Source organism: Rhinolophus sinicus, linkage group LG10 (genome assembly GCF_036562045.2).
Source record: "Rhinolophus sinicus isolate RSC01 linkage group LG10, ASM3656204v1, whole genome shotgun sequence".
NCBI lineage: Eukaryota > Metazoa > Chordata > Mammalia > Chiroptera > Rhinolophidae > Rhinolophus > Rhinolophus sinicus.
Genome location: NC_133759.1, coordinates 85,964,991 through 85,985,864, shown reverse-complemented (window position 1 = coordinate 85,985,864; position 20,874 = coordinate 85,964,991). Strand labels below are relative to the sequence as shown.

The 20,874-nt window shown below is 43.8% G+C and overlaps 1 protein-coding gene, 1 long non-coding RNA gene and 1 pseudogene across 2 annotated transcripts in view; 1 reads left to right on the top strand and 2 right to left on the bottom strand.

The window, feature by feature from the left end:
• The window catches only part of SH3RF2 (SH3 domain containing ring finger 2), a 112,944-nt gene extending 92,299 nt beyond the window's left edge, over positions 1 to 20,645 (bottom strand). The window contains exons 1-2 of the mRNA XM_019739097.2: positions 20,497 to 20,645; positions 18,978 to 19,458 (exon numbers count right to left, since the gene is read on the bottom strand). Of these exons, the coding sequence (XP_019594656.2) occupies positions 18,978 to 19,355 (378 nt within the window). The 5' untranslated portion in view covers positions 19,356 to 19,458; positions 20,497 to 20,645. The remainder of the gene's footprint in view (positions 1 to 18,977; positions 19,459 to 20,496) is intronic.
• Positions 1,754 to 1,884, bottom strand: LOC141567387 (U4 spliceosomal RNA; annotated as a pseudogene).
• Positions 17,342 to 18,491, top strand: LOC141567288 (uncharacterized). The gene is made up of 2 exons (XR_012489814.1): positions 17,342 to 17,470; positions 17,649 to 18,491. It is a non-coding gene; the product is annotated as an uncharacterized LOC141567288 (long non-coding RNA).
• Positions 20,646 to 20,874: the final 229 nt, after the last annotated feature.

The following is a 20,874-nucleotide window of genomic DNA, read 5'->3' as shown; positions in this document are numbered from 1 at the left end:
AAAAATGTTCTAAATTTTTTCCCATGCATATACAAACTCATAGACATGCACAAACATGTATCTAAACACAATTTTTAACAAACATATGTATATGGCACATGTAGATATGTTCTGCAGCTCATTTTTCTCATTTTGTTTTGAGGTAATTGCCTAAACAAGAACCTTAAGCAGTATTCGGCCATTACTAAGATTTTTGTTCCAGTATCATTGTTCCAATGGGCAGTTTTTCACCTAAAGAGTAAAAGCTAAAGAGTTCTTATTCCTTTGAAAGGTCTTTGGCTCCCTATTTATAAAGTACTTATAGTTGTTTCATGAGTATCCATCTTATCATTTCTTCCTTTCCATCCACAAAATTTGGATTGTTCTGAGTACCAGAACTATGTCCCATCTTTCTCCTGTGTTCCCACCAGCATTTGGTACAGTGCTGGATATAGAATGTGTGTTTTAATTCTTGTGTCTAGAAACCTTCCAGAGGGTTCTCAATAGAAAAGAGAGTTTTTATTTAAATCACTCCCATTGGTCTGAAAATAATGAAAACAAAAACAAGAGCTAACAGTTATTGAGCATTTGCAATGTGTCAAGCGTTGTTAAAACTCATTACACACATTGTCTTCTTTTATTTTCACAACCCCATGATATGGGTGTTATTGATTCCACTTTACAGTTGAGGGAATTGAGTCTCCAAAATAGAGCTCAAAGTTGTCACTTCTCTCTGTCTCCACTGCCACCATCATCTCTCTTTGCCATCCTCTCCTATTAGGTCTCCCCATTTCCAGTTTGCCCTCACCCAAACCTTCTCACCAAGGCAGCCAGATGGGTCCTTAGAAAATGCATCGGATCAGACTGTTCCCATTTAAAACTTTTTAATGGCTTCCCATTGTCCTCAAAAGCTGATCAGGTCCGTGCCTCCCTCACCTACCCCCTGTGACTCATCTCCTGTTCTTTACAAGGCCCAATGTCCAAGCCTCCAACCCTTCATTCTCCCCTCTTCAGGACGTTCACACAAACTGCCCCCTTTGCCTCAGTACTCTTGCCCAACTCTTCCGTTGGCTCATCCTGACTTATGCTTCCCTTCCTCGGGAAGTATCTTTTCTGAGCTCTCATTTTAATTATGTCTTCCTCCTCAAATATTGTCCAAAATACCCCTCCTCAAGAACAGGCCAGAGCTTTCAGGCCTTTTTCTTCTTATTTCCAATCACACCTTAAAATGATATATTTCTTTGTGTGTTTCACTATTTAACATTTCTCTGATGAGACTGCATACTCCTTAAGAGTTTCTCCACTGTAGCCCCTTCAGGCCTAATAGTCTGCCTGGCATATAGTGGCCTATAAATAAATATTTGTTGAAAGGATGGATGATGCTTAGAGAAGGGAATGTAAACACTGATGATCTTAGTTCTTCTCCACTTTGAAGACCCCACAACACCGAGCCTAATGCTCTCTGTGCAAAAGGCAATGTTTGTTGAATGAATACAACTGAACTTCCACTTTGTTTTTCTTCTCTTAGTTTAACAGAAGAATGCCATCACCCTGGTCCAAAATGGTGATGGCTCTAGGTAGCAAAATGATGATTGCTCAGAACAGTTCACGGTGATTTGTAACACAGAGGTCAATTGACCACTGCTCTAGGGCTAATATGTAATATAGCCCCAGGTAAACACGTGAACTCACATCACTCTTCACTGGATGGCTATTCATTTATCTACTGAATCAGACATAGCCTGAGGGTAAACACCACTGAAACACAACAGTGCCCTTTCTAGGAGGATTGAAAAATTGCAATTGGTTCAAATGGGGTTTTTCTGGTTTTTGCTTTTTTTCAATTAGCAATAATCGCGCCTCGGATAAACCTCATTGGCTACGATATTGCCACTGTGCAAAGCTAGTTTGCTTTTTGAACAGCCTTGTCAGAAATCACAAAAGGCTCAAAAATGAGTTTGCCACTTCATTTAATTATTCTCAGAACATAAAAGAAAAGATCTTGCTACTGGAGCATTTTTAGTGAGAACAAAGTAGAGCCCTGAGGTGGATCAGTGAAGGATCCACAGTCAAAATTGACAAGGGCAAGTCTCTCTAACATGCTCACCTCTCCGTTTTTGCTGTAAATGGAACTTAACTACAACCACAGTTTGGGGACTTTCTAGTGATAAGGAGATGCAACAATAAAAAACCAAAACAATTAAGGGGAACTCCAAGGAATCAAAGAGCTGGGGGTAAAGGATCGGGGTGTAGAAGGTCACAGGATGTCATTGAATCCAACCCCTTGTCTTCAGGGAAGTGAAGCAGGTACAAGCGATGATAGGAGAGGTTTTGGTGTTTAATAAGCCTGATAGGAAGCTGTTTTTCATTACATTAAAACACGTGGTTTTGTGCCATTGTTTAAATTTATTGTGCTCCCTTTGTTTTCGACGCTGTTATGAAACCTTCCCATGTAAAGTTTTTGGTTGCTCACTTAGCTGATCTGAATCCCTTTATTCTTTGGAACTCTTTCATATTGGGACAAAGGAAAGGTTTACATCACTTGCGACTAACTCTATAAAGTCATTCATTTATCTATCCATCCATGCATCCATAATTTATTTTGTGCAAGCTATAAAAAAAGGGGTGGCAGGATATCATAGAGTCATTGTCCTCAAGGGAATGAACCCAGAAGAAGAAACAGACAAGAAATCCACGTCAATAGAGAGAGATAAGTGTTAGGATGGGGGAAGCATAGAGTCCCGAGGGGTCCTGACTTAGAAAGCCTCTTTTCTTCCTCCTCTTCTTGCCTCATTATTTTTCTTTGAAAGTATTTTCTGAGTTTCAGTCTGGTGGTAGGTGGGTGGGGCATAGACAAAACCATGCATGTGTAACACATATGAAGGCAGGGCAAAGTAAGTGCCAGGTGAATCTTGCGACAGAAACTGAAGAGGCAGACAGAATCTCAGATGGAAACTAACAGAAGATTTTCTAAAGAGGCAGTGTTTGAACAGGACCTGGAGAAGTCTGAGCAGGATTTTTATAGACTGATTTGTGGGGTGGTAAAGAGGTTGGTTAGAAAGTCGGAGGGTTCAGAGAAATAATAAGGGATTGGGAAGTTCTTTGAATTTTGGTTCCAATTTGATTTCAATTTTAATTTTTTATGCCATGCATGAAAAGTTAAAAATCCCCCAAATGTACCCATGATTTAAATGCATTCTTACTGAGACATTTGTCTGCATAGATCTCTTCTTTTGTGAACCACCTCTCCTTTACTCCCTAGTAATTCTGCTCAGTCTTGGTGGTGCAGGTGAGCTGACCCTGCCCTGCCCTCTGGCTTCAGGGGTGGCCATGTGACCTATTTCTGAGCAATGAGACTGCTCCTTCTGTCCCAGCCATAGTCACTGCACAGAGATGCACACAAGACCTAAGATAAGCTAATTGGAGTTTCCTTGGCAGAATTATCAGGAAGACACTCTCAATTTTTCTAAGATTAAGAGCTTTACGAATGATATAGGTTTGATTTCCAGTGTCATTCTCCTAGAAAGAAACTTCCTGAGAATGAAGAACATGGCAACAGGCTGAGATGAGAGACAGAAAGATATAGAATTCAGATGACCGTGAACTTGTAGATCTTGCCATGCCTAAGATCTACCCTTCAAATTTCCATGAAACTACCAATCCTTTGGTCACCTTCTTCCCCCTACCCTCTTTTTTTTTTTTTTTTGGCTTAAGTTAGTTTGACAAGGTACAGAGTACCACTGAAAAAGTCCTCACACAGAATTGATAACCTGTGTTGACCCAGGAGGGATTTCCTTGGATAAATTGGTCTAATCAGTATTAATAAAAATTGACACTTCAGGTTAACATCTAGCTTGGCCAACTTTTCTTTCTTGCTGAACTGATGGCCTCAATCAGCAACTTCAGTTAAAATGATTAAACCACTGTGGCCGAGTAGATATCCAGACTTCTACTTTTTTTTAGATCAAAACTACAAAATTCTTTTAACCACTATTCACCAGGATTGTTTCCTGTATTTTAGATATTGAGTCTTTTCATTCTTTGGAATCCTGAAATAGTTTCCTATCTGCTCCTAGAATTCTGTGAGTGTTAGTTCATCCATATCTGAAATGTTATCTCTCCCCTTGGCTCTCTCCCATCCCCCAGGCCAGAAAGAGGCAGTGGTAGTCTGGAAAAGAGTCAAAGAATGTGCTTTCTTGAAAAATGAGAAAATTCTAATGAGTCAATATGTCCTTAGTTCCACTACCAAATTAGGCAGACTGTCAAAATGTGACAATTAAAGGTGACTGCTTCAGGATTTTTTCCCCACTATAAACTCTCTTGAACTGACATAAAGCAAAAAAAAAAAAAAAAAAAAAAAAGGAGAAGAAAAGAGAGAGAGAGATGATGAATGGAGGAATGCAGTGGCTTCTGAAAAATTCTATCTTCAAAAATGGTATCAATTTGCCCTCTTCATTTTATCTCCATGGGCAACTTTGCAAGAGCCAAGGCTGGGTGATGCTCACTGCAAGAGTATGTGTTAGCAAAGGTGATCTCTGCATCTGTATAAAAATTTCCATCAGTTGCTTGCTGCTATCAAATATCACACTATCTGTGAAAGCTCTTTCACAGATTGCATTTTAACTTATTGTCCTGTTTTCTGATGAAACAGAATTGTATTTGCCATCTGCCATGTCTACTGGGTTCTTTTTGATCCTACTTTTGACCCTACTAATGTATCTTTAAGTGCCAATAACAATTTTATAGCCTCTTAATAGTCTTCCTAGGTAAGAATCTCATTTTCTATTTCAGTAGACTTCCATTGGTAAAAATGCCAGGTTTCCATTTATCAGAAGTATTATGTCCCTTTTTCCCCCTACAAAAAGAAATTAGACAGCCATAAAAGTTAAACACAAGTGAGGTAGGTCAGCGTGCCTATCTTTAAACAAAAGTTCAGGGAACAAATATTTTAGACATCAGGAAACTAGGGGGACATAAGACTTTAATTTTATCTTAGTTTTGTTATTACTACACACAAAGGAATCAGGATTTGAAATCAGGCTTTATTATTATTATTTTTTCCCTGGACAAGTGAATTTTATTTCAAACTTTATTAAAATGCAGTTCATTTATAAATTCAACACTATAAAAGTAAAGCATGGTTGTTTTAGAAAATTTATAAACTAAACATTTTTACTATAATTTTAAGAGGTATTCTTTCTTGCAATTGTTAAAATTTTAGAATTATGAAATTGCACTTTTTGCTTTTGGCAAACAACCATAGAAAGTGAAATTTTGCATGTTATTTGATAAATAGCACTGCATGTAGTTGGAGCTAAAATTTAAGGTGGAAATATAATTGTTTTAAGCATTTGTATGTCTAGAGTGTTTCATGTTGTAGTTCAGGCCTTTTAGTTAAAGCTTCTGGATTCAGGCCAACAGGTGTTTACTAAGGGCGAGGCACTGAACTAGATGGTGTTGAAAGAGACTTTCCTTTTTCTCTGGGGTTCTGAAGCTGGAAAGATGCAAATCTAGCTGTCAGTTGCCATGTTTCTTATAGTACATATTTGTAATTCGAATGTGCTGCATCTGAACGCCCTATGTTTCTACCCCTTTCCATCTGAACTCATCTACTTGATGAATTTTGGTTGCAGAAATTGCCTCAGTATTAAGAAATCGAAAACGCCAGCTTTATCAGTCAGCACTGCTTTCAGCCGGGTATCGAGGCTGCGAGTATGTCAGCGATAGGGATCTGACTTAAACTTCAAACTGGGAGTTAGTGACACAAAGGGAGGACCAGGGAGGACACGTCTCCACCTCTGTGGGAAGGTGATGGAGGCTGACGCAAGGTTGACCTCCACGTGCAGCAAAGGGCGTGGGGCCCAGGGCGGCCTCAGTGTGCAGTGCCAGCAGGGTCAGCCCTGGAAGTCAGCACATGGCCATTCGGGGCATTGTTCCTGGCAGGGTGGTCTCAAATCAGGCTTTGCAATCCTCTCAGAAATTCTGGGAGCTGCCTAATATCCCTTTTTTTTTTTTTTTAAATTAATCTTTCTTCTTCTTCAATCTTTTGTTTTGTGGTGGATTCTTTTTTGTTTTTGCAGCGGATTCTATTGTATGCGACTAAGAACTCTGGGGCATGCACCGTCTTCCATCTGCATTATGGAGAATGTCATTTGCAATTGGAGAGTATGACACCAATATATAGAAATAAGTGGAATTAAGATAGAGGAGAGTGATCTGACAGGGCAATCTGGGTCCTGAGAGGCCCTGAGACCAGCTCCAGCTTAGAATTTGTCATTCCGTGAGCTAACAAATTTCCACTTTCGTTTGAGCTAGCTTGAGGTGGGTTTCTGTCACTTGTAGCTAAAAGAGTTCTTGGCAAACACAGATGGAAGCAAATTACTATTATGTATCAGGAACCTCCATCAGATTTACCCCTTGTGACCCGGTAATCACTTTTCTATTCTTTGAAAAGAATTTAAAACGTTAAAACCAAAACCAAAACAGTGGGTGGAATTGAGCAAGTGGTTGCATAAGAAAGTGCGAATGGATAACTACAGGCGTGAAGCTGGGGCCACTTGCTGCCAAGTCCATGTTCAAATTTTTCATACCTTTTGCTTTACGTTTGAAAGGTTTTCTTCCACTGCCACCTTAGTTTTATTCTATGCCTCTCTGTGCAGCCTGTTCCTTATCCTTCCCCCCGAGTCTTTTGAGGTGTGAGATTCCAGAATACAAAGGAATTAGGGAGTCATTTGGTCCCTGCATATGTGGTTGGTACGATGTAATTCTGGAGTGACAAGGTTTAAACAGGTAACACAACTTCACTGAAATATATCTTAATAATGCCATGTTAATAAATAAAAAAAGGTATGTGCTATGTCTCCTCTGGGTGTGAGGGAGGCAGCGCCGCTGAGCGTCAAGATGAACCCAGGTAACGTGATGTGGGCTTGGAGTGAGTCTGCACGGGTAACTTTGGGCAAGCTGTTTGGTACTCCTGAGCCTCAGTTGCCTCATCTGTAAACCAGACTTGCCCTGTGGATTAAATAAGCTCTGCGGGTAAAATATTTAGCACAGGCCCATGCAGACTCTAAGGGCTCAAACATGTTAGCTATTTTTCTGAAAACCTTTAAACTTATATATTTTTTTCCTTACAAACATAAGTGTAATACTTCTGTACCACTTGCATATTCTATATGAAGAGCACACGTTTTAAAATTGAGGTGCTGGAATCCTAAGACTCAGAGATGCTGGGACTTCTCCTATAACCATAGTAATTGCTAACGTGTATTCAACACTCAGATACATTTCACGTCATACGGCTGGTTCTCAGCTTAGACAGGATTAGAAGCTGACTTTCCTGAATTTCAGGCTCTATTTTCCTCTACCGTCAATGGACCATTTTGCCTATCCAGATGACAGGATTCCAAAAGAAACGGAGCGTACATAGTTCATTTTGACTCTGTTTACATTTCAGGAAAAGCAGACAGTTCTGGATCAGAGCTGCTCATTATGTCCTGATAACATATCTCCCCAAGTATTCCTCCCTCGCACACTTGCTTCCTCCCTCAGCTTTCCTCGCTTTCCTCCTCCTTCCTTCATGGTTTTTGTTGCCCCGTCTAGATTTCACATGTGCCTTTTCTGCCTTTCTCCTTCCCTACCTTCCTCTTTTCTCTGACTCCGTTTCCCCCTCTCTCATCTCCCTCTCTAGTCACTTACTCACTTCTACTATTTAAACCCTTACGTTTCTGACGAAGTGGCACCCAGTTAAGACATAGCACATCGTTAGCATGGAGTTGGATTGGCTGCGGGTGACATCACACTCCGGAAGTTTACTGACAACATTAGAATGGTGGTGTTGGTGCCAGCAGGCATTGACCGGCAATGGCAGATGGTGCAGGGCTCTGTGGGGCCCCAAGGGAACACTGGATTTGTCTTGGTCACCCTGACTGATGTGGTGAAGAGCCCAGTCTTTAGATGCAGGCAGACCTGGTTCAAATCCTACCTCTGCCACCCCTTGGCAGTTTCTTCATCTATAAAGGAGGATAAGATCTTGGCCTTTCAAAGGCTGTTGGGAGAATTCAAGGACAGCACGGTTGTTTTACCGCGTGTCTGGCACACGATGTGCGCTACGTGATGGTAGTTGTTACTCACATGTTTATTAACAAGTACGTCTACCTCCTCTCTGGCTCCTCTCTATCCTGGTCCCTCCCTCGTTGCCCAAGCAATCAGGACACACACTCCGTGTGATGAAGTTCATTTGATTCTTTAGTCCTTGGGACAGTCAGGAATGGAGAAGTTAGGAAACCCAGGAAATGCCTCGACCACCACGTTTTGTGGTTGTGAAAAAAAATCCTAGTGTTTCAAAAACTTCAGAAAACAGAAAACAAAACAATAAAAGACAGGTTTAATTGCAAATTCTTTTCCTTTCTAATACAAAAGGAAGTAAAAGGAGGAGATGGGAAATGTTCTTTTTGTTAAAATGCAGGCTCCTGCACCCTGGATCCTCTTTATAACCTCCCAAGAGGAAGAGAACACTGCCATCCCCTTTCATTCTTCAGTCATCCTAGTCTGCCTTCCTTCAAGCATGGAACCAATCTGCTCTGTGTTCCCTCATCCATGGGAATTCACCACTCCAAGGAGAAATTTGAGATCCAGAAGATTACCTCTCTGACTTTTCCAGAGAGCTAGGAAGGGAAGTTTTCTCTTCGGCTCCACTCCCCTGCTTCCTCATTTCTCTGCCATTTCTGTTTATTAAGTAAAAGTCCCAAACCAGATCTATTGCAGTCTTGCCTTTCTCATACCCAGGCAGCTTGTTACTATCACAGCCGAACACCCCTCTTGAACACAGCTCTGCAGAATTCTATTCCTGTTCCATGCCCACTGAAGCTGCTGCATTGCCTTGGCAACCAATTAAAAGACTTCTATGTGTGTGGCGATATCATCCTTAATTCTGTAAAACCAGGGCAACCTGCTTGGAGGGCTGCTGCGGCATGCCAGCCAGGCAGTGTTCTCCATTCTGGTTTGACTTCTTTTTTTCACCTTCCAATTACCTCTGAATCCCCTGCAAGCACCTACATGCCATTCTTAACACACCTGGCCTTCAGTCAAGAAACACCCTTGTCAACAGGACAGGGGCTGGAAGGGATCCCGGGCACAAAATGGCTGGTATGTCTCCTTTCCTCTAGCCTCAGGGAAGACACCAGGAGCTCCTCAGGCATGCAGCTCCTAAATCTAACTGCAGTTTCTTGCAATATAGTGAACATTATGCATTCAATAATTAAATATTTATTGAGTGCTGGTTGCATTTCAGGTGCTGTGCCCGGTACAGAGGAGACAAGACATCTCCTTAACGTCATGGAGCTTATGCGTACTGTGGAGGCCAGAGGGTAGCCCTGGGGACTCTGGGAACCTGAGGTGGAACCATGCCTCCGGCTTGGGATTTGGGACAGAGGGCTGACTTCCTGAAAGAGTGAAGGTTCCACTGAGACCTGAAGATGGGTTGCCGTAAGCCCCGTGGGCCAGTACCAATTAGATACACAGTTTCCTTCTTGCCTTTTCTAGCACTGGCCGTTTGGCTGACACCCTCTGCTGGGGTGGTTTGCTTCAGGCACCCTGAGAGTATTTGGTGTATGTGCCTTATTTCTCCTGTCTCCAGGCTAACGTTTTCCTGTTAGCCTTTCAGGGAAGGGTAACAGCAAATAATCCAAGTTCTCTCAACTCTTCTTGGGGCTTTTCATGCTGTGCAAGGGAAGGGCGACTGAAATGCACATTTTCCACAACTAGCAGCATCGAGACCATGATACCAGGACGCACTGCCCAACGTACACGCCTCTCAGTGTATTCTGAGCTCTGCTCTGCTCAGCGTCAATGGGTTTCTGTGACTGCCTGCATGATCAGGACTCAGACCATCTGCATTTTTAGAAAGTGCAGCCTCAATAACTACTACTACCCAGCACAAATACAGGAATGTTCAATTTTGATATATAACCACTTTTCCTACTTTCTTTTCTTATATTAACGTCTATTGAGTACCAACCTCTTATGAGTAAAGTAGAGAAAACAGCAGCACCTATCTCAGTGGGTTATAGAAAGAGTTAAGTGAGATTCTGTAGGTAAACATGCTTTACCGAGTACCGGACACATAGTAAGTCCTTTGTTTATGGTTTAGGAAATGCATCAAAAGTAGTAGTTTACATGGCTGTCTCCCATAGACCATGAGCTCTTTTAGGGCAAGGAGCATGTATTACTTACTTTTGTTCTTCATTGGAACCCAGCAAAGGGCCTTCCACATAAAAGTTATCCTGTACATGTCTATTGAATGAATGAGACATCAAAAATAGTAACGGTGCCTCACATTTATTGTCACTGAGTTTCCTATGTGTCACGTTCTGTGCTAAGAACTTTGCAAGAATTATCTTGGTTTATCCTCCAAGGAGGCCACGATCACTATGACCCCCACGTCTCCATCACAGTAAAATAGCAGTCCTACTGCAGGATGGTGGTAGTATTTTAAAAGATTAACCTACCTGGGTGAGTGCAAGCAGTGAATCTTTACTAGGAGCTTGCTTTGTCCAGACCCTGTGCTAAGCGTGTTACAAGTGTCACCTCATTAGATCCTCCCAATAACCCCATGGGGTGAGGTTACTATTTCTATTTTATAGCAATGATGCTCAGAGGCCCTAAGGAACTTGCCCAGAAGCACATAGTGAGGACACGTGAATGGGGGTAATGGGCGGTTAGTGTTCAATGGGTACAGAGTGCCAGTTAGAGGACGACGAAAATGTTTTGCAGGTGGCTAGTGGTGATGATTCCACAGCAGTGTGAATATACTTAATGCCACTGAACTGTATACATAAAAATGGCTAAAATGGCCAACTTGATGTTATGTATATTCTATAAATATGTGAGGTAGGCTTGGCAGCACGAGAGGTACAGGGGACATGTTCCTCCCTGAAATGCTGCCTCCCCTTCACAGAGGAGGCCAGGTCCACTTAGCTCGTAACTCACTGGCAAATTCTTTTAGAGCCTCTGCCTACCTGTCACTGGTATCCCTGTGACCAAGCGTCAGTTAACTCAAGATAAAGTTTTTCCCCCAAGGTCAAAGGAGCACATGAAATCTATGGTGTCTGACCCAGGAGCTCAGCCATATATGGAGTGGCATTCCCTATCTTCTCAGGGTTAGCTAAGTGGTTTTGAACCCGGCCCACTGTTTTCAGGAGAGTACTATTTGTCACTCAAAAAGGCATTTAATCAGGTAATTCACATCTAGAACATTTCAGTTACCACATCACTTGAAGCCTAGTATAACGTGCTGCTCATTCCTTCCATAGCTCTGTAGTGGTTTGACTCATGAAGAATTCATTGCTGCATCATGAGGAGTTAGTCTGTGATTCCAGGAGGTGGACTGGAGACATGACTCTGTTCGTTTATTTATTCATCCATTCCAAACATATTCTGAGGTCCCCAATATGGGTCAAGTTGTAGGCTGGGTGCTCCGAGCACACAGTATTGAGAGAAAAGCCAAACTGCCTGTTCTCCTTGTGCTTGGAAAACAGAGAAAGGAGAGAGCTCTGAGGTGTACTCAGCTACTATTTGAGTGCTGGAGTCTGACCCCGTGGGCATCCCTGGTGTGAGTTTTCAAGACAGAGCCTGGCACAGAGCGGGCACTTTGGAACAGTCTGTTGACGGCATGGCTTCTTTGCTGGAGCTCGGGAACGGTGTGATCCTGGGGCCGACACAGACCCAAGATGCAGGAAGCTGCTCGTGTCCCGGGGACTTGTCTTCCCTTGCCTGTGTTCTACCACTTACTTTGGAATTGCTGCCTGGTGTTCCTGCGAGCTAGGGTGATCAGGAAACCTGACCATTTCAACGGGAATGAATGACTGTCTGCCAGGAAGGCGGAGACTGCTCCACAGTTACCCAGTAAGCTCAGCCATCCGCTTGGAGCAGAGACACCTTGCTTGGCTGCACTGAATCCATCTGGTAGATACAGACCGTGGGCCACGTGATGACATGTAACCAGTTTGACCATGGAGAGACTTTATTACAAAGAGTAATTTATTACAAAGAGTAACCACTTCCTGGTTTTGAAGCAGGTATCCAGTCACCCAGACTCCCATCTGTTTCCTTTTCCCTCTCCTCCAACTTCCATTGTATTCGATATCCGATCCTGCCTTTCTAGCACCCACATGCCCAGAATACACCCCGCCTTTTCATCTGACCATGTCCTTCCTGACTACTAAAACACCTATGCGTTCAAGGAAGTTTTTTTTTTAATTGGCCAGACTTCATTCCCTCAAACTGAGCCACCTTACTGCCTGACATTTTCATAAACTATCATTTCTTTAGTCTAAGACTTCTTTGTCTTAATCAACTTTATTGAGTTGTAATTTACATACAAACACTCACTTTTTTTAAATGTACAGTTTGATGAATTTAGGGAAACCTATGTACGATCACATAAAACATTTGCATTACACCCAAATCAATTTTGTTCATAGTTTTGCCATTTCTAGATTTTATATAACTGGAATCAGACAGTATGTACTCTTTAGTAAGACACTCCTTTTTTCATATCTTAATGTTTCTAAAATTGGATGTATCTTACAGTGAATATCTAACACTGTAGTGTCTTTTTTCTCTTAAGAGTTATAACTAAATAATACATCTTATAATGGATAATATCTTTAAGTCAGGGATACATACCCTGTATATGGTATATCATTAGACAGTAAACACTGGGAAAGTGACAATCTTCATGTTGCTCTGTAGATTTCTATAGTGCCGATAGCTAGACACTACTGAATAGAGATAAGTAAATACTGCAGAAGGTGGTGATAAGGGGTTTCAAACAGTTTTCCAAAAATATCTTCTAATGGCAAGAACTTGCCTAAAACTCTTCTTGGAATGAGTCACACTAGTCTGTAACTACAATAGGGGGGTCTCTTTGGGGGCTCAGTTACCTGTGCATTAGTATGAGACAGCATTTCCCAAAATTTGTTTCATGGACAATTCATATTACTCAAGGTGCTAATAAAAGGGGAGGGGGTGCTACTGTCACAAAAATTTGGGAAACATTTCTTATTATAATCGACCACTTAGAGATGAACAATTCATTAGCATGCTAAAAGTTCTGAAAAGTCCTGCAGAAAAATAAAAGTTTAGATGTTTTAATTTCAGGGATGTTTAACCTTGGAGCTTTCTGGAACATGCATTAATAGCTTACAAAATACACTTAGTGAAAGACTGGTCTAACATATAAGCATGAGTTTCAAAATGAGAAAGAAAGGGAGAGGATGAAGAAATCCAAGGGAGCTGTATTTGAGCTGGTCCCAGCTAAGCCCAAAGCTATGTCATGGCATCTGGAATGGGATACATGAGGCTGCTCTTCTCTAGAGAAAGGTTGAACAAGCACTTCCCCATGTTCCATAATCTCTTTGTAGTATGAAGGGACATGTGGCAGGCAACCATTCCTAGGAGGAAATGAAAACAGCACAAAAATATGCATTGCCTACTCCGTCAGGTAACATGCCCCCCAGCGCACGCGGCGGATAACTGAGGTTGAGTAAGGAGACCCTCCTGCCCCACCCAGGTGCCCAGGACATCCCATGGAGGATGAGCTGTTGTGTCTGTCCACTGTTTGGCCAGACACCTTTAACTGATGAGAAAGCTGAAGCAGGTAATAGGATGGCTCACTAAAACAGAGAGGAGCCCATGTGCAGGAATAACCCTGATCACTTGGACGATGGCAAGGCCCTTCTCAGAAATAGCACTGACATCAATAAACACAGAGATGAAGGCAATCAGAGTGGACCAGGTGAAAATCAGGCAGAGACTGAAAGAAATGTACAAGAGCTCCCTTTCATTTAAAAAATAGTATTTTAAACACCGTCGCACAAGCTAATGACTTTTTTCTCTTGGTACATATTCCTGTGAATTTTAACACATATATAGATTCATTTAACTGCCTCCACAATGGAGACACAGAACGCTTCTATCACCCCATAAATCTCCCTCAAGCTATCCCTTTAGAGTCACATCCTCTCCCAACGCATAACCCTTGGCAAACCACTGGAAACCACCATTTTGCATCACTATAGTTTTGTCTTTTCAAGAACTCTCTTTCCTTTTGCTATCCCCTTCGCTTACTTTTCAGTGGCGGTCTCTGCATGTGTACGTGTGGATGCAAAGAACTCCAAATCCAATGCCAGCGGACTTTCTCTTCTAATGTTGTTATTTGCTATTGCTAACATTTATGAGCATCCATTATGTACCAGGCACAGTACTAAGCTTTTTATATACATTGTCTCATTTTAATTTTATAATAGCCTCATGATAATGTACACCATTGTTGTCTCCATTATGCAAATATGGAAACTGAAGGTCAGAGAGGTTAAGTGAATTGCCAAAGGCTTCACAGCTAACGAATAATTGAATCCCAACACAGAAACTCAGCTCAGTTTGACTGCAATCCTTAAACAGTACAGCAGTCAACAAAATGGAGGGAACTGTAACGAGCAAGAAAGTATAGGTGAGGGAACAGAGCCAATCTGGGGCCATGTGGTTTTTTAAACACGTTTGCAAATGTGTGTGAAACTGGAGAACCATCTGGATCTCCTGACTTCTCAACCTCAGCTCCTGCCTTTACGTCTTCTTCCACCTGCCACGTGTGGTCCTTGCTGACCCAGGTGGCACATGCCTTCTGTATTTGGGGGCTTGAAATGGGTTTAGTCCCCTTGCAAATTTAGCAAAAAACCACAGTCTGTGTCACAACTCTGCTGCAGGACACAGCAGCTGAGACCCAGAAATGGGACTCGGATGCCTTCTGGTTTCTGTCCAGCCTCAATTCCCCCATGTGCTTTCTGACCTCATTTTTCTCCCTCAGTTGCCTGCAACACCAGTTGAAAAAGTTTCTAGGACACAGACACCTGCTCTGTGTGCTGGAGGTGGCAGGTGTGTTCTCGCTGAGATAGGGCGAGTGAGATAGGAATGTGTGTGGTTGGCATGATACTGAACAAAGAAGGGAGAACGTCCAGCCCTACAAAGCCCTGCAGGGCGGCAACGTCTGTGTTGGGGAGAGTGAGAGACAGGGACTAGGAAAGATAGAAGGTAATGAAAAACCGGTGATGCTTGAAAGTGGACCAGCTTCTTGCCATGCTTATGGGGTTCCTTTAAGCTTGCTTGCTATTTGGGGACGTGAAGTTGGCCAGCAGGCTTCCTCCTAGAATCAACTCATGTGAATTATGGCCCTGGATCACTTGGAGACAAACAAAAGAAGCCAGGAATCAGGGTTCCAAGGAACAGCTCTGGAAGACACATGATTAATGATTAAGGGGGTGAAAGAGGGTGTGGAATGTAGAGTGGAAAGTGTTGAGTCACCTCAATAACAATAACAGCTAACATTTATTGAGCTCCTAAGCTGAGCCAGTCATTGCGCTAAGAGCTAATGGACATGAATCATCTCATTTATTTCTCAAAGCAACCCTCTGAAATAGGTGTTACTACTGCCTCCAATTTACAGGTGGGGAATTGGAGGCCCTGTGGTGTCTGACTCACCCCAATTATACAACTGCTGAGGGGCAGAAGCAGGATTTGAATTCTGATATTTTTCAACCCTAAGTTTGTAAATATTTAGCTTTGTTGCTTCCCGGCCTATCTGAAGTCAGCAATACTATTAAAGAGTAACAGAATAAGGAGGAAGATAGATGAGCTATTCAGGAGCCTATGATCTTCTCAAAGGCTTGCAACGTTCCTTTGGCTTGACTGCAGCCTGGGAAGGAGAAGAGCCAGTGGGATTCACACAGTCAGGGGCCCTCCAGGAGTCTGCTGGTCTTACCTCCTGCTTTGAAATAATGTATGCTGTAGAAACCTACAGCCATTGCTCAAGTTTTCTTTTTACACAATAGGCTTGGGAGAGTTTTAGATGGGTAGGCACAATAGGCTATTTTTTTTTCCCCCTCTCTCTTGGGCTGGCACCATACCTGTGACCATTGGTTCCACCCTAGCATACTGGCTGGCTCAAGAAGCACCAGGCCTCTTTGAGCCAACACAAAGAGCATGATGAGCTTGTTAATTGGAGGAGTCTAGGTGAGCACAACAGGCTTTGGACTTAAACAGCTCGTGGACAGGAAGTTAAACGAACTCTTTCCGACGGCCAGGTTAACACCGAGTCCTCTGGAAGAGGTGTTTTACAAAATGGTACCCTGTAACACAGGTTATTTATGCCCTCTTAGGGGAGTACTTCATACTTAGTACTATTATCCTGGCCTGGACTCATCATAGACTCAAGTTCGATAATAATACCTATTACACTTCCCTGCAAGGGCTATCAGTCCTTCTGTGTTTTGTAGAATGCCTCATGCACAGCAGGGCACAATCAACAGTCAATAATAATGTTTACTATCATCAGGATCTTCCAAATGCCTTTCATCTAAGGATCCCAAAGTGCTTTGCAAACACTAATTAGTTAAGCACCACAATGGCTCTCTGTTTTTACAATACATTTTCCCATTTTATAGAAATTTAAATTGAGACCCAGCAAACTTAAGTGGACTGCCCAAAGTCATACAGCAAGTTTAAATTAATGATAATGATGATGCTTTGCATTTGAGGTAATGCATATGTATTATGTGGCATATGTTTTCTAAGGTGATATACCGTGTGTTGCAAAGATAATTTTTACAGTACCCTGGAGGAAGATGGGTAGCGAGTATTACCAACTGTTGACTAGACTGAGGATGAGAGGGCAAGTGACTTGGTGAGGATTTGACTGAGGATGCAAGTCTACTCCTCTGACTCGGAGCGGCGTGTGGCATCCCAGACAATCCTCAGTTCTCTGAACTGAGACATGCAGGATTGCTCTCACACTTACAGGAAAGATAGTTATACTTTGGGGAGTAGAACAGGTTGTAAAATGACAGCCATATTTACATCCAGGAATGGGCTTGTTCATGTCCCCAAAGAGAGAGGCAAAAGGGATGAGATGAGGCCCTTCAAGAAAGGTAGGCTCAGGAAATGAAGGAAACGGGCGGCTCTGCTCTCTGTCAGAGCATCTTTCCTAAACCAGGTCCTGCCTGAAAGTCGGAGCCCTCAAGGGCTTGATTCTGTGTTTCAGCCTCATGGACAGGATTTGGTCCAGTGAAGCTCAGGGGGTGGGCGCAATGCCATCACTGGCACCTTGGTCTGATGTTACAAGTCCCCGGGAGAGAGTTCCAGGGACATGCAGTATCTTAATGACTGTCTCTTACGTATGACCAGTTCTCATCCCAACTCCCTCTGCCGGGGTGGGGGTGGGGGGGTGGGGGGGTAGGGGGGTGGGGGAGGGCGGGGGAAACGGGGGGGGGGGCGGTGGGCTGGAATCATTGTTTAGGGTTCAAAAACTTGGTAGCTGTGGATCCGTTTGTTGCTACCTCTTCTTAGCAACATAGCCACATCGAAAAAGATGAAAACATGAACAAAAATATCCAAAGGCTATAAGGGACTTGCCTCCTCCCCGTCTGGCAACACTTTCTTGGTGAGTAATGATACTTTATGGGGAGGCAAGTCAGACTCTGCAGGGTTGGGGAGGGGAAGGGTTGCTGGGTCTTAGGAATTCAAAGGGAGATTTGCTGTCTGGATATAGAGCCCATTCTCTATAAATAAGGCATGTCTGAGAGACATTTGCTTCCCCACCCCCATCCTGCCTTTTCCAGGCTTGTGAGTTCTGACTGCTGGCTGGACCTAGGGCTAATGGGAAATCTTAAAGAAGAGTGTCAAGCCCTTTTCTGGAGTGTGTTCACACACACAAGCACAATGGCAATAAAAAGCAGTGAAGAACCCGCATCAATGCCCCACTTCTTCCTGCTCTCATGTTTGATTGGTTCCACACTCCGCTACTGCATGGGGGGCTTGGAGGTGCAGTGAACCGAAGGAGGAGTGAACTGTTGGAAGTAATATTTTAGAAAATCATTCGGAACACACATCACAAGCCCATTCTCCTTCGCTGGGAAGGACTCCAGAAGATGCTCCCACCCACTGCTACTCTTCACAGCCCCGAGTCCTGGAATGCTGCTGCCCGTATTAAAGCTCGCAATAGGTAACAGTGCACAGAATGCAGCTTTGACTTTCTAAGTATGCCAACGGGTCAGGACACAGCTTGCCATGTTCAGGCTGGCACACTGACTCCTGGGGTGACAGTGCAAATAATCCTGCTGGACTCACAGGACCATGTCCTTCTCTCGAGACGAGCCCTTACACAGCTTCCTGCAACAAGGCTGCCTGCGATTCATGTTGTCCAAACACCAAACACATCACTGGGTGATACCTTATATGGCTCTGCTGGGCCCGTTCGGGTTTTAATTGCAGCCGCTGATGTGCATTTGATGTGTGTTTTATTCGTTTTGTAAAGTGAGACACATCTGCGGGGCCCCTGTTCACATCTGTGCTTCACAGCTCAGCCATTCCTATTCGTCAGTCCACCCACATACACACCTCCCTCCTGTACCCTGCTTGGGCGTCAAGTACCTTGATAGCTTTGAATAGATTATGAATGAACATTGTCATAATAGCACTTTATGATGGGGACGGGATGGAAACATGGATCTGGGTAAAATTCAAACAAAACCTGACATTTGGAAACTTCTCCAAGATTCCCAAAGCAACATGCAGTTGAGTTTGTTATCTCTCTGTTTCCCATCCGTCCTCTGCATTTTTCTGTGCACTGGATTAGCCTCAGAACAGCAGAAGCGAAAGACCAAAAATAAAATCAAGAAGGCTTCCTTTGTCCTACTACCTTCTGGACAAGAAGCAAGAAGAACCTGGGACGCTTTCATGATTCTAAGAAGAATTCCTGGAATGAGCAGATAGGCTCAGGATTCCACCAAATTTCAGTAAAATGGTCGCCGCCCACAGAAACTGATCTCTGAGGAATCCTTGGCAGCACCTGTTTGAAACCTGACTGAAAGTGGTAACCCCTCACTCCCGGCATACACAAATCCAACCTCCAAGGGGGACACAATACGAACAAATAAGATCTTTCTTACCCCATCCATGTGGATTCTGATATTCGGCACGAGCCGGAAAGGGCTGGACTGCAGGCCTCTGGGGTTAGTCCTGCTTTTCCTGCTGTCCTGTGAGGTCAGCACACCAGGCTTGCGGACGGAGACCCCTCTCCCTGGGCTCTGCCCCGAGCGCACACCATCCAACAGGCGCACGAGCAGGAGGTTGGCCGGCAGCGCCTCGATACTGCAAAACACCGGGGTCCTGCACTCGGGGCACCTCAGCTCCTTGTGGGCCTTGAAAATCCTCTGGAGACATGGTTTGCAGAAGGTGTGCTGGCAAGGGAGGACCTTGGCTGTGACATCGAGTTTTTCAAAGCACACGGGGCATGCCAGAAGATCAAGTAACGTCAAATCATCCATCTTATTTTAAAACTCCAGTCCTGAGCAGCAGGGGCAGAGTCCACATTGTAGGGTTAGCTAAGCCAGGGGGCAGAGCCGGTCTTGAGAACGTCAAAATTCCTGCCTGTTTGAAGGAGAAAGGATGAGAGGAGAAAAAAATGTGACTGCTCTGAGAGCTATACCCCACCTACATGGAGGCAGTGTCTCATAAGGCAGTTTGCAAGTACTTTGTTCCAGCACCCAAGTTGCAGATGACTCATTCTGATTCAGTGCTCGCAGGTATAAGACCCAACTCCTGCCTGCTGGAGGATCCGAGGGAGCCTTCAAAACGGTGACTGACTACTTACTTACTCATTGCTTTTCTGTGTGGAAGGCAAGAACAGGGAGACAGAATTAGCCTGTCTTCCAGCCAGGGCTCGAGGAGGGTCCTTTACCACCCAAGACAGTTTCAATTCTGAAATCAAAGCTCCCTCAGAATGCAATTTCTGTGAAGCTAGCTATGATCTACCTACCCTTCTTGCCCTAGCTTTCAGTTTCTCTATCACCCGCAGCACATGCAGACAAGTCAAGTTTCCATGGGTAAGTTTATCTGAATCTCATGCAGATGTAGAACTATTTCCTGGCTACTGCATCTTCCCCAATCATTTTGTTCTAGCAATGTACGAGAAAAACTTCTACTAGAAACTCATTTTCAGTGACAGACAATAGCCTCAGAGACAATATTCCTCCCACAAGAAAAAGTCACGCAGCCCGTTTAGCTACTTTGACAATTGTTCTCAGTTTCAACAGAAGCAGATAGGAATTCTGGATTGTGATCACAGCCTGCAAAAACCAAGATGGAGCAGCATACACAGGTGTGTGTGGGGGGGTGGGGGTGGGGGGGCTTGTTCCAGAAAGTTTCCTTTTGGATGTCTGAAAAGAAGAAGTCTCCAGTTTAGCAAAGTCTCCTGGGAATAGGTCCTGGGTCCCTCACAAGTGCCAACGCTTAAGTGAACGCAGCCACCAGCTCCCTCCCCGCCCCCTAAAGTTTCAGCAGGAGGGCGGGTGGCCCCACTAGGAAGCAGAGCAGACTGGGCACAGGAGGATGAGAGATGGCGCCTTGCCTTCCTGACACAACTCCCCAAAGATGTCAGCTCTGGGGAACTGTGAGGGGACCACTGACCTTGAGCTTGTAACCTCTGCTGAGTTCAGCTCAGCAGGACCCACGGCTCTGCCAGGCTCCCTCCAACTTGCTTCCTTTGCCCCAGGAGCCACGCTGCCTGCCTGGCTGCCTGCCGCAGCTTGGAAAACTTTAACAACTCCGAGTCTTACTCCTTTCAAGGGATCGCCTTACCCAGCCCTGTTAACTCTTTCACCGCCAGGCGGCCAGCAGCGGGTTTTCCTTGCGTTCACTCTGCTACTGAGCCCTCCTTTATGTAACAGATTGGAAGGGGCAAAACACATCAGCCCTTAAGGCCAAGTATTTAGAGTTTATATTTGCACCTTTTTCATTTTCTCTCTCATCCAAGAAGTCGAAACCCACTCAGTTATAAACATGTGA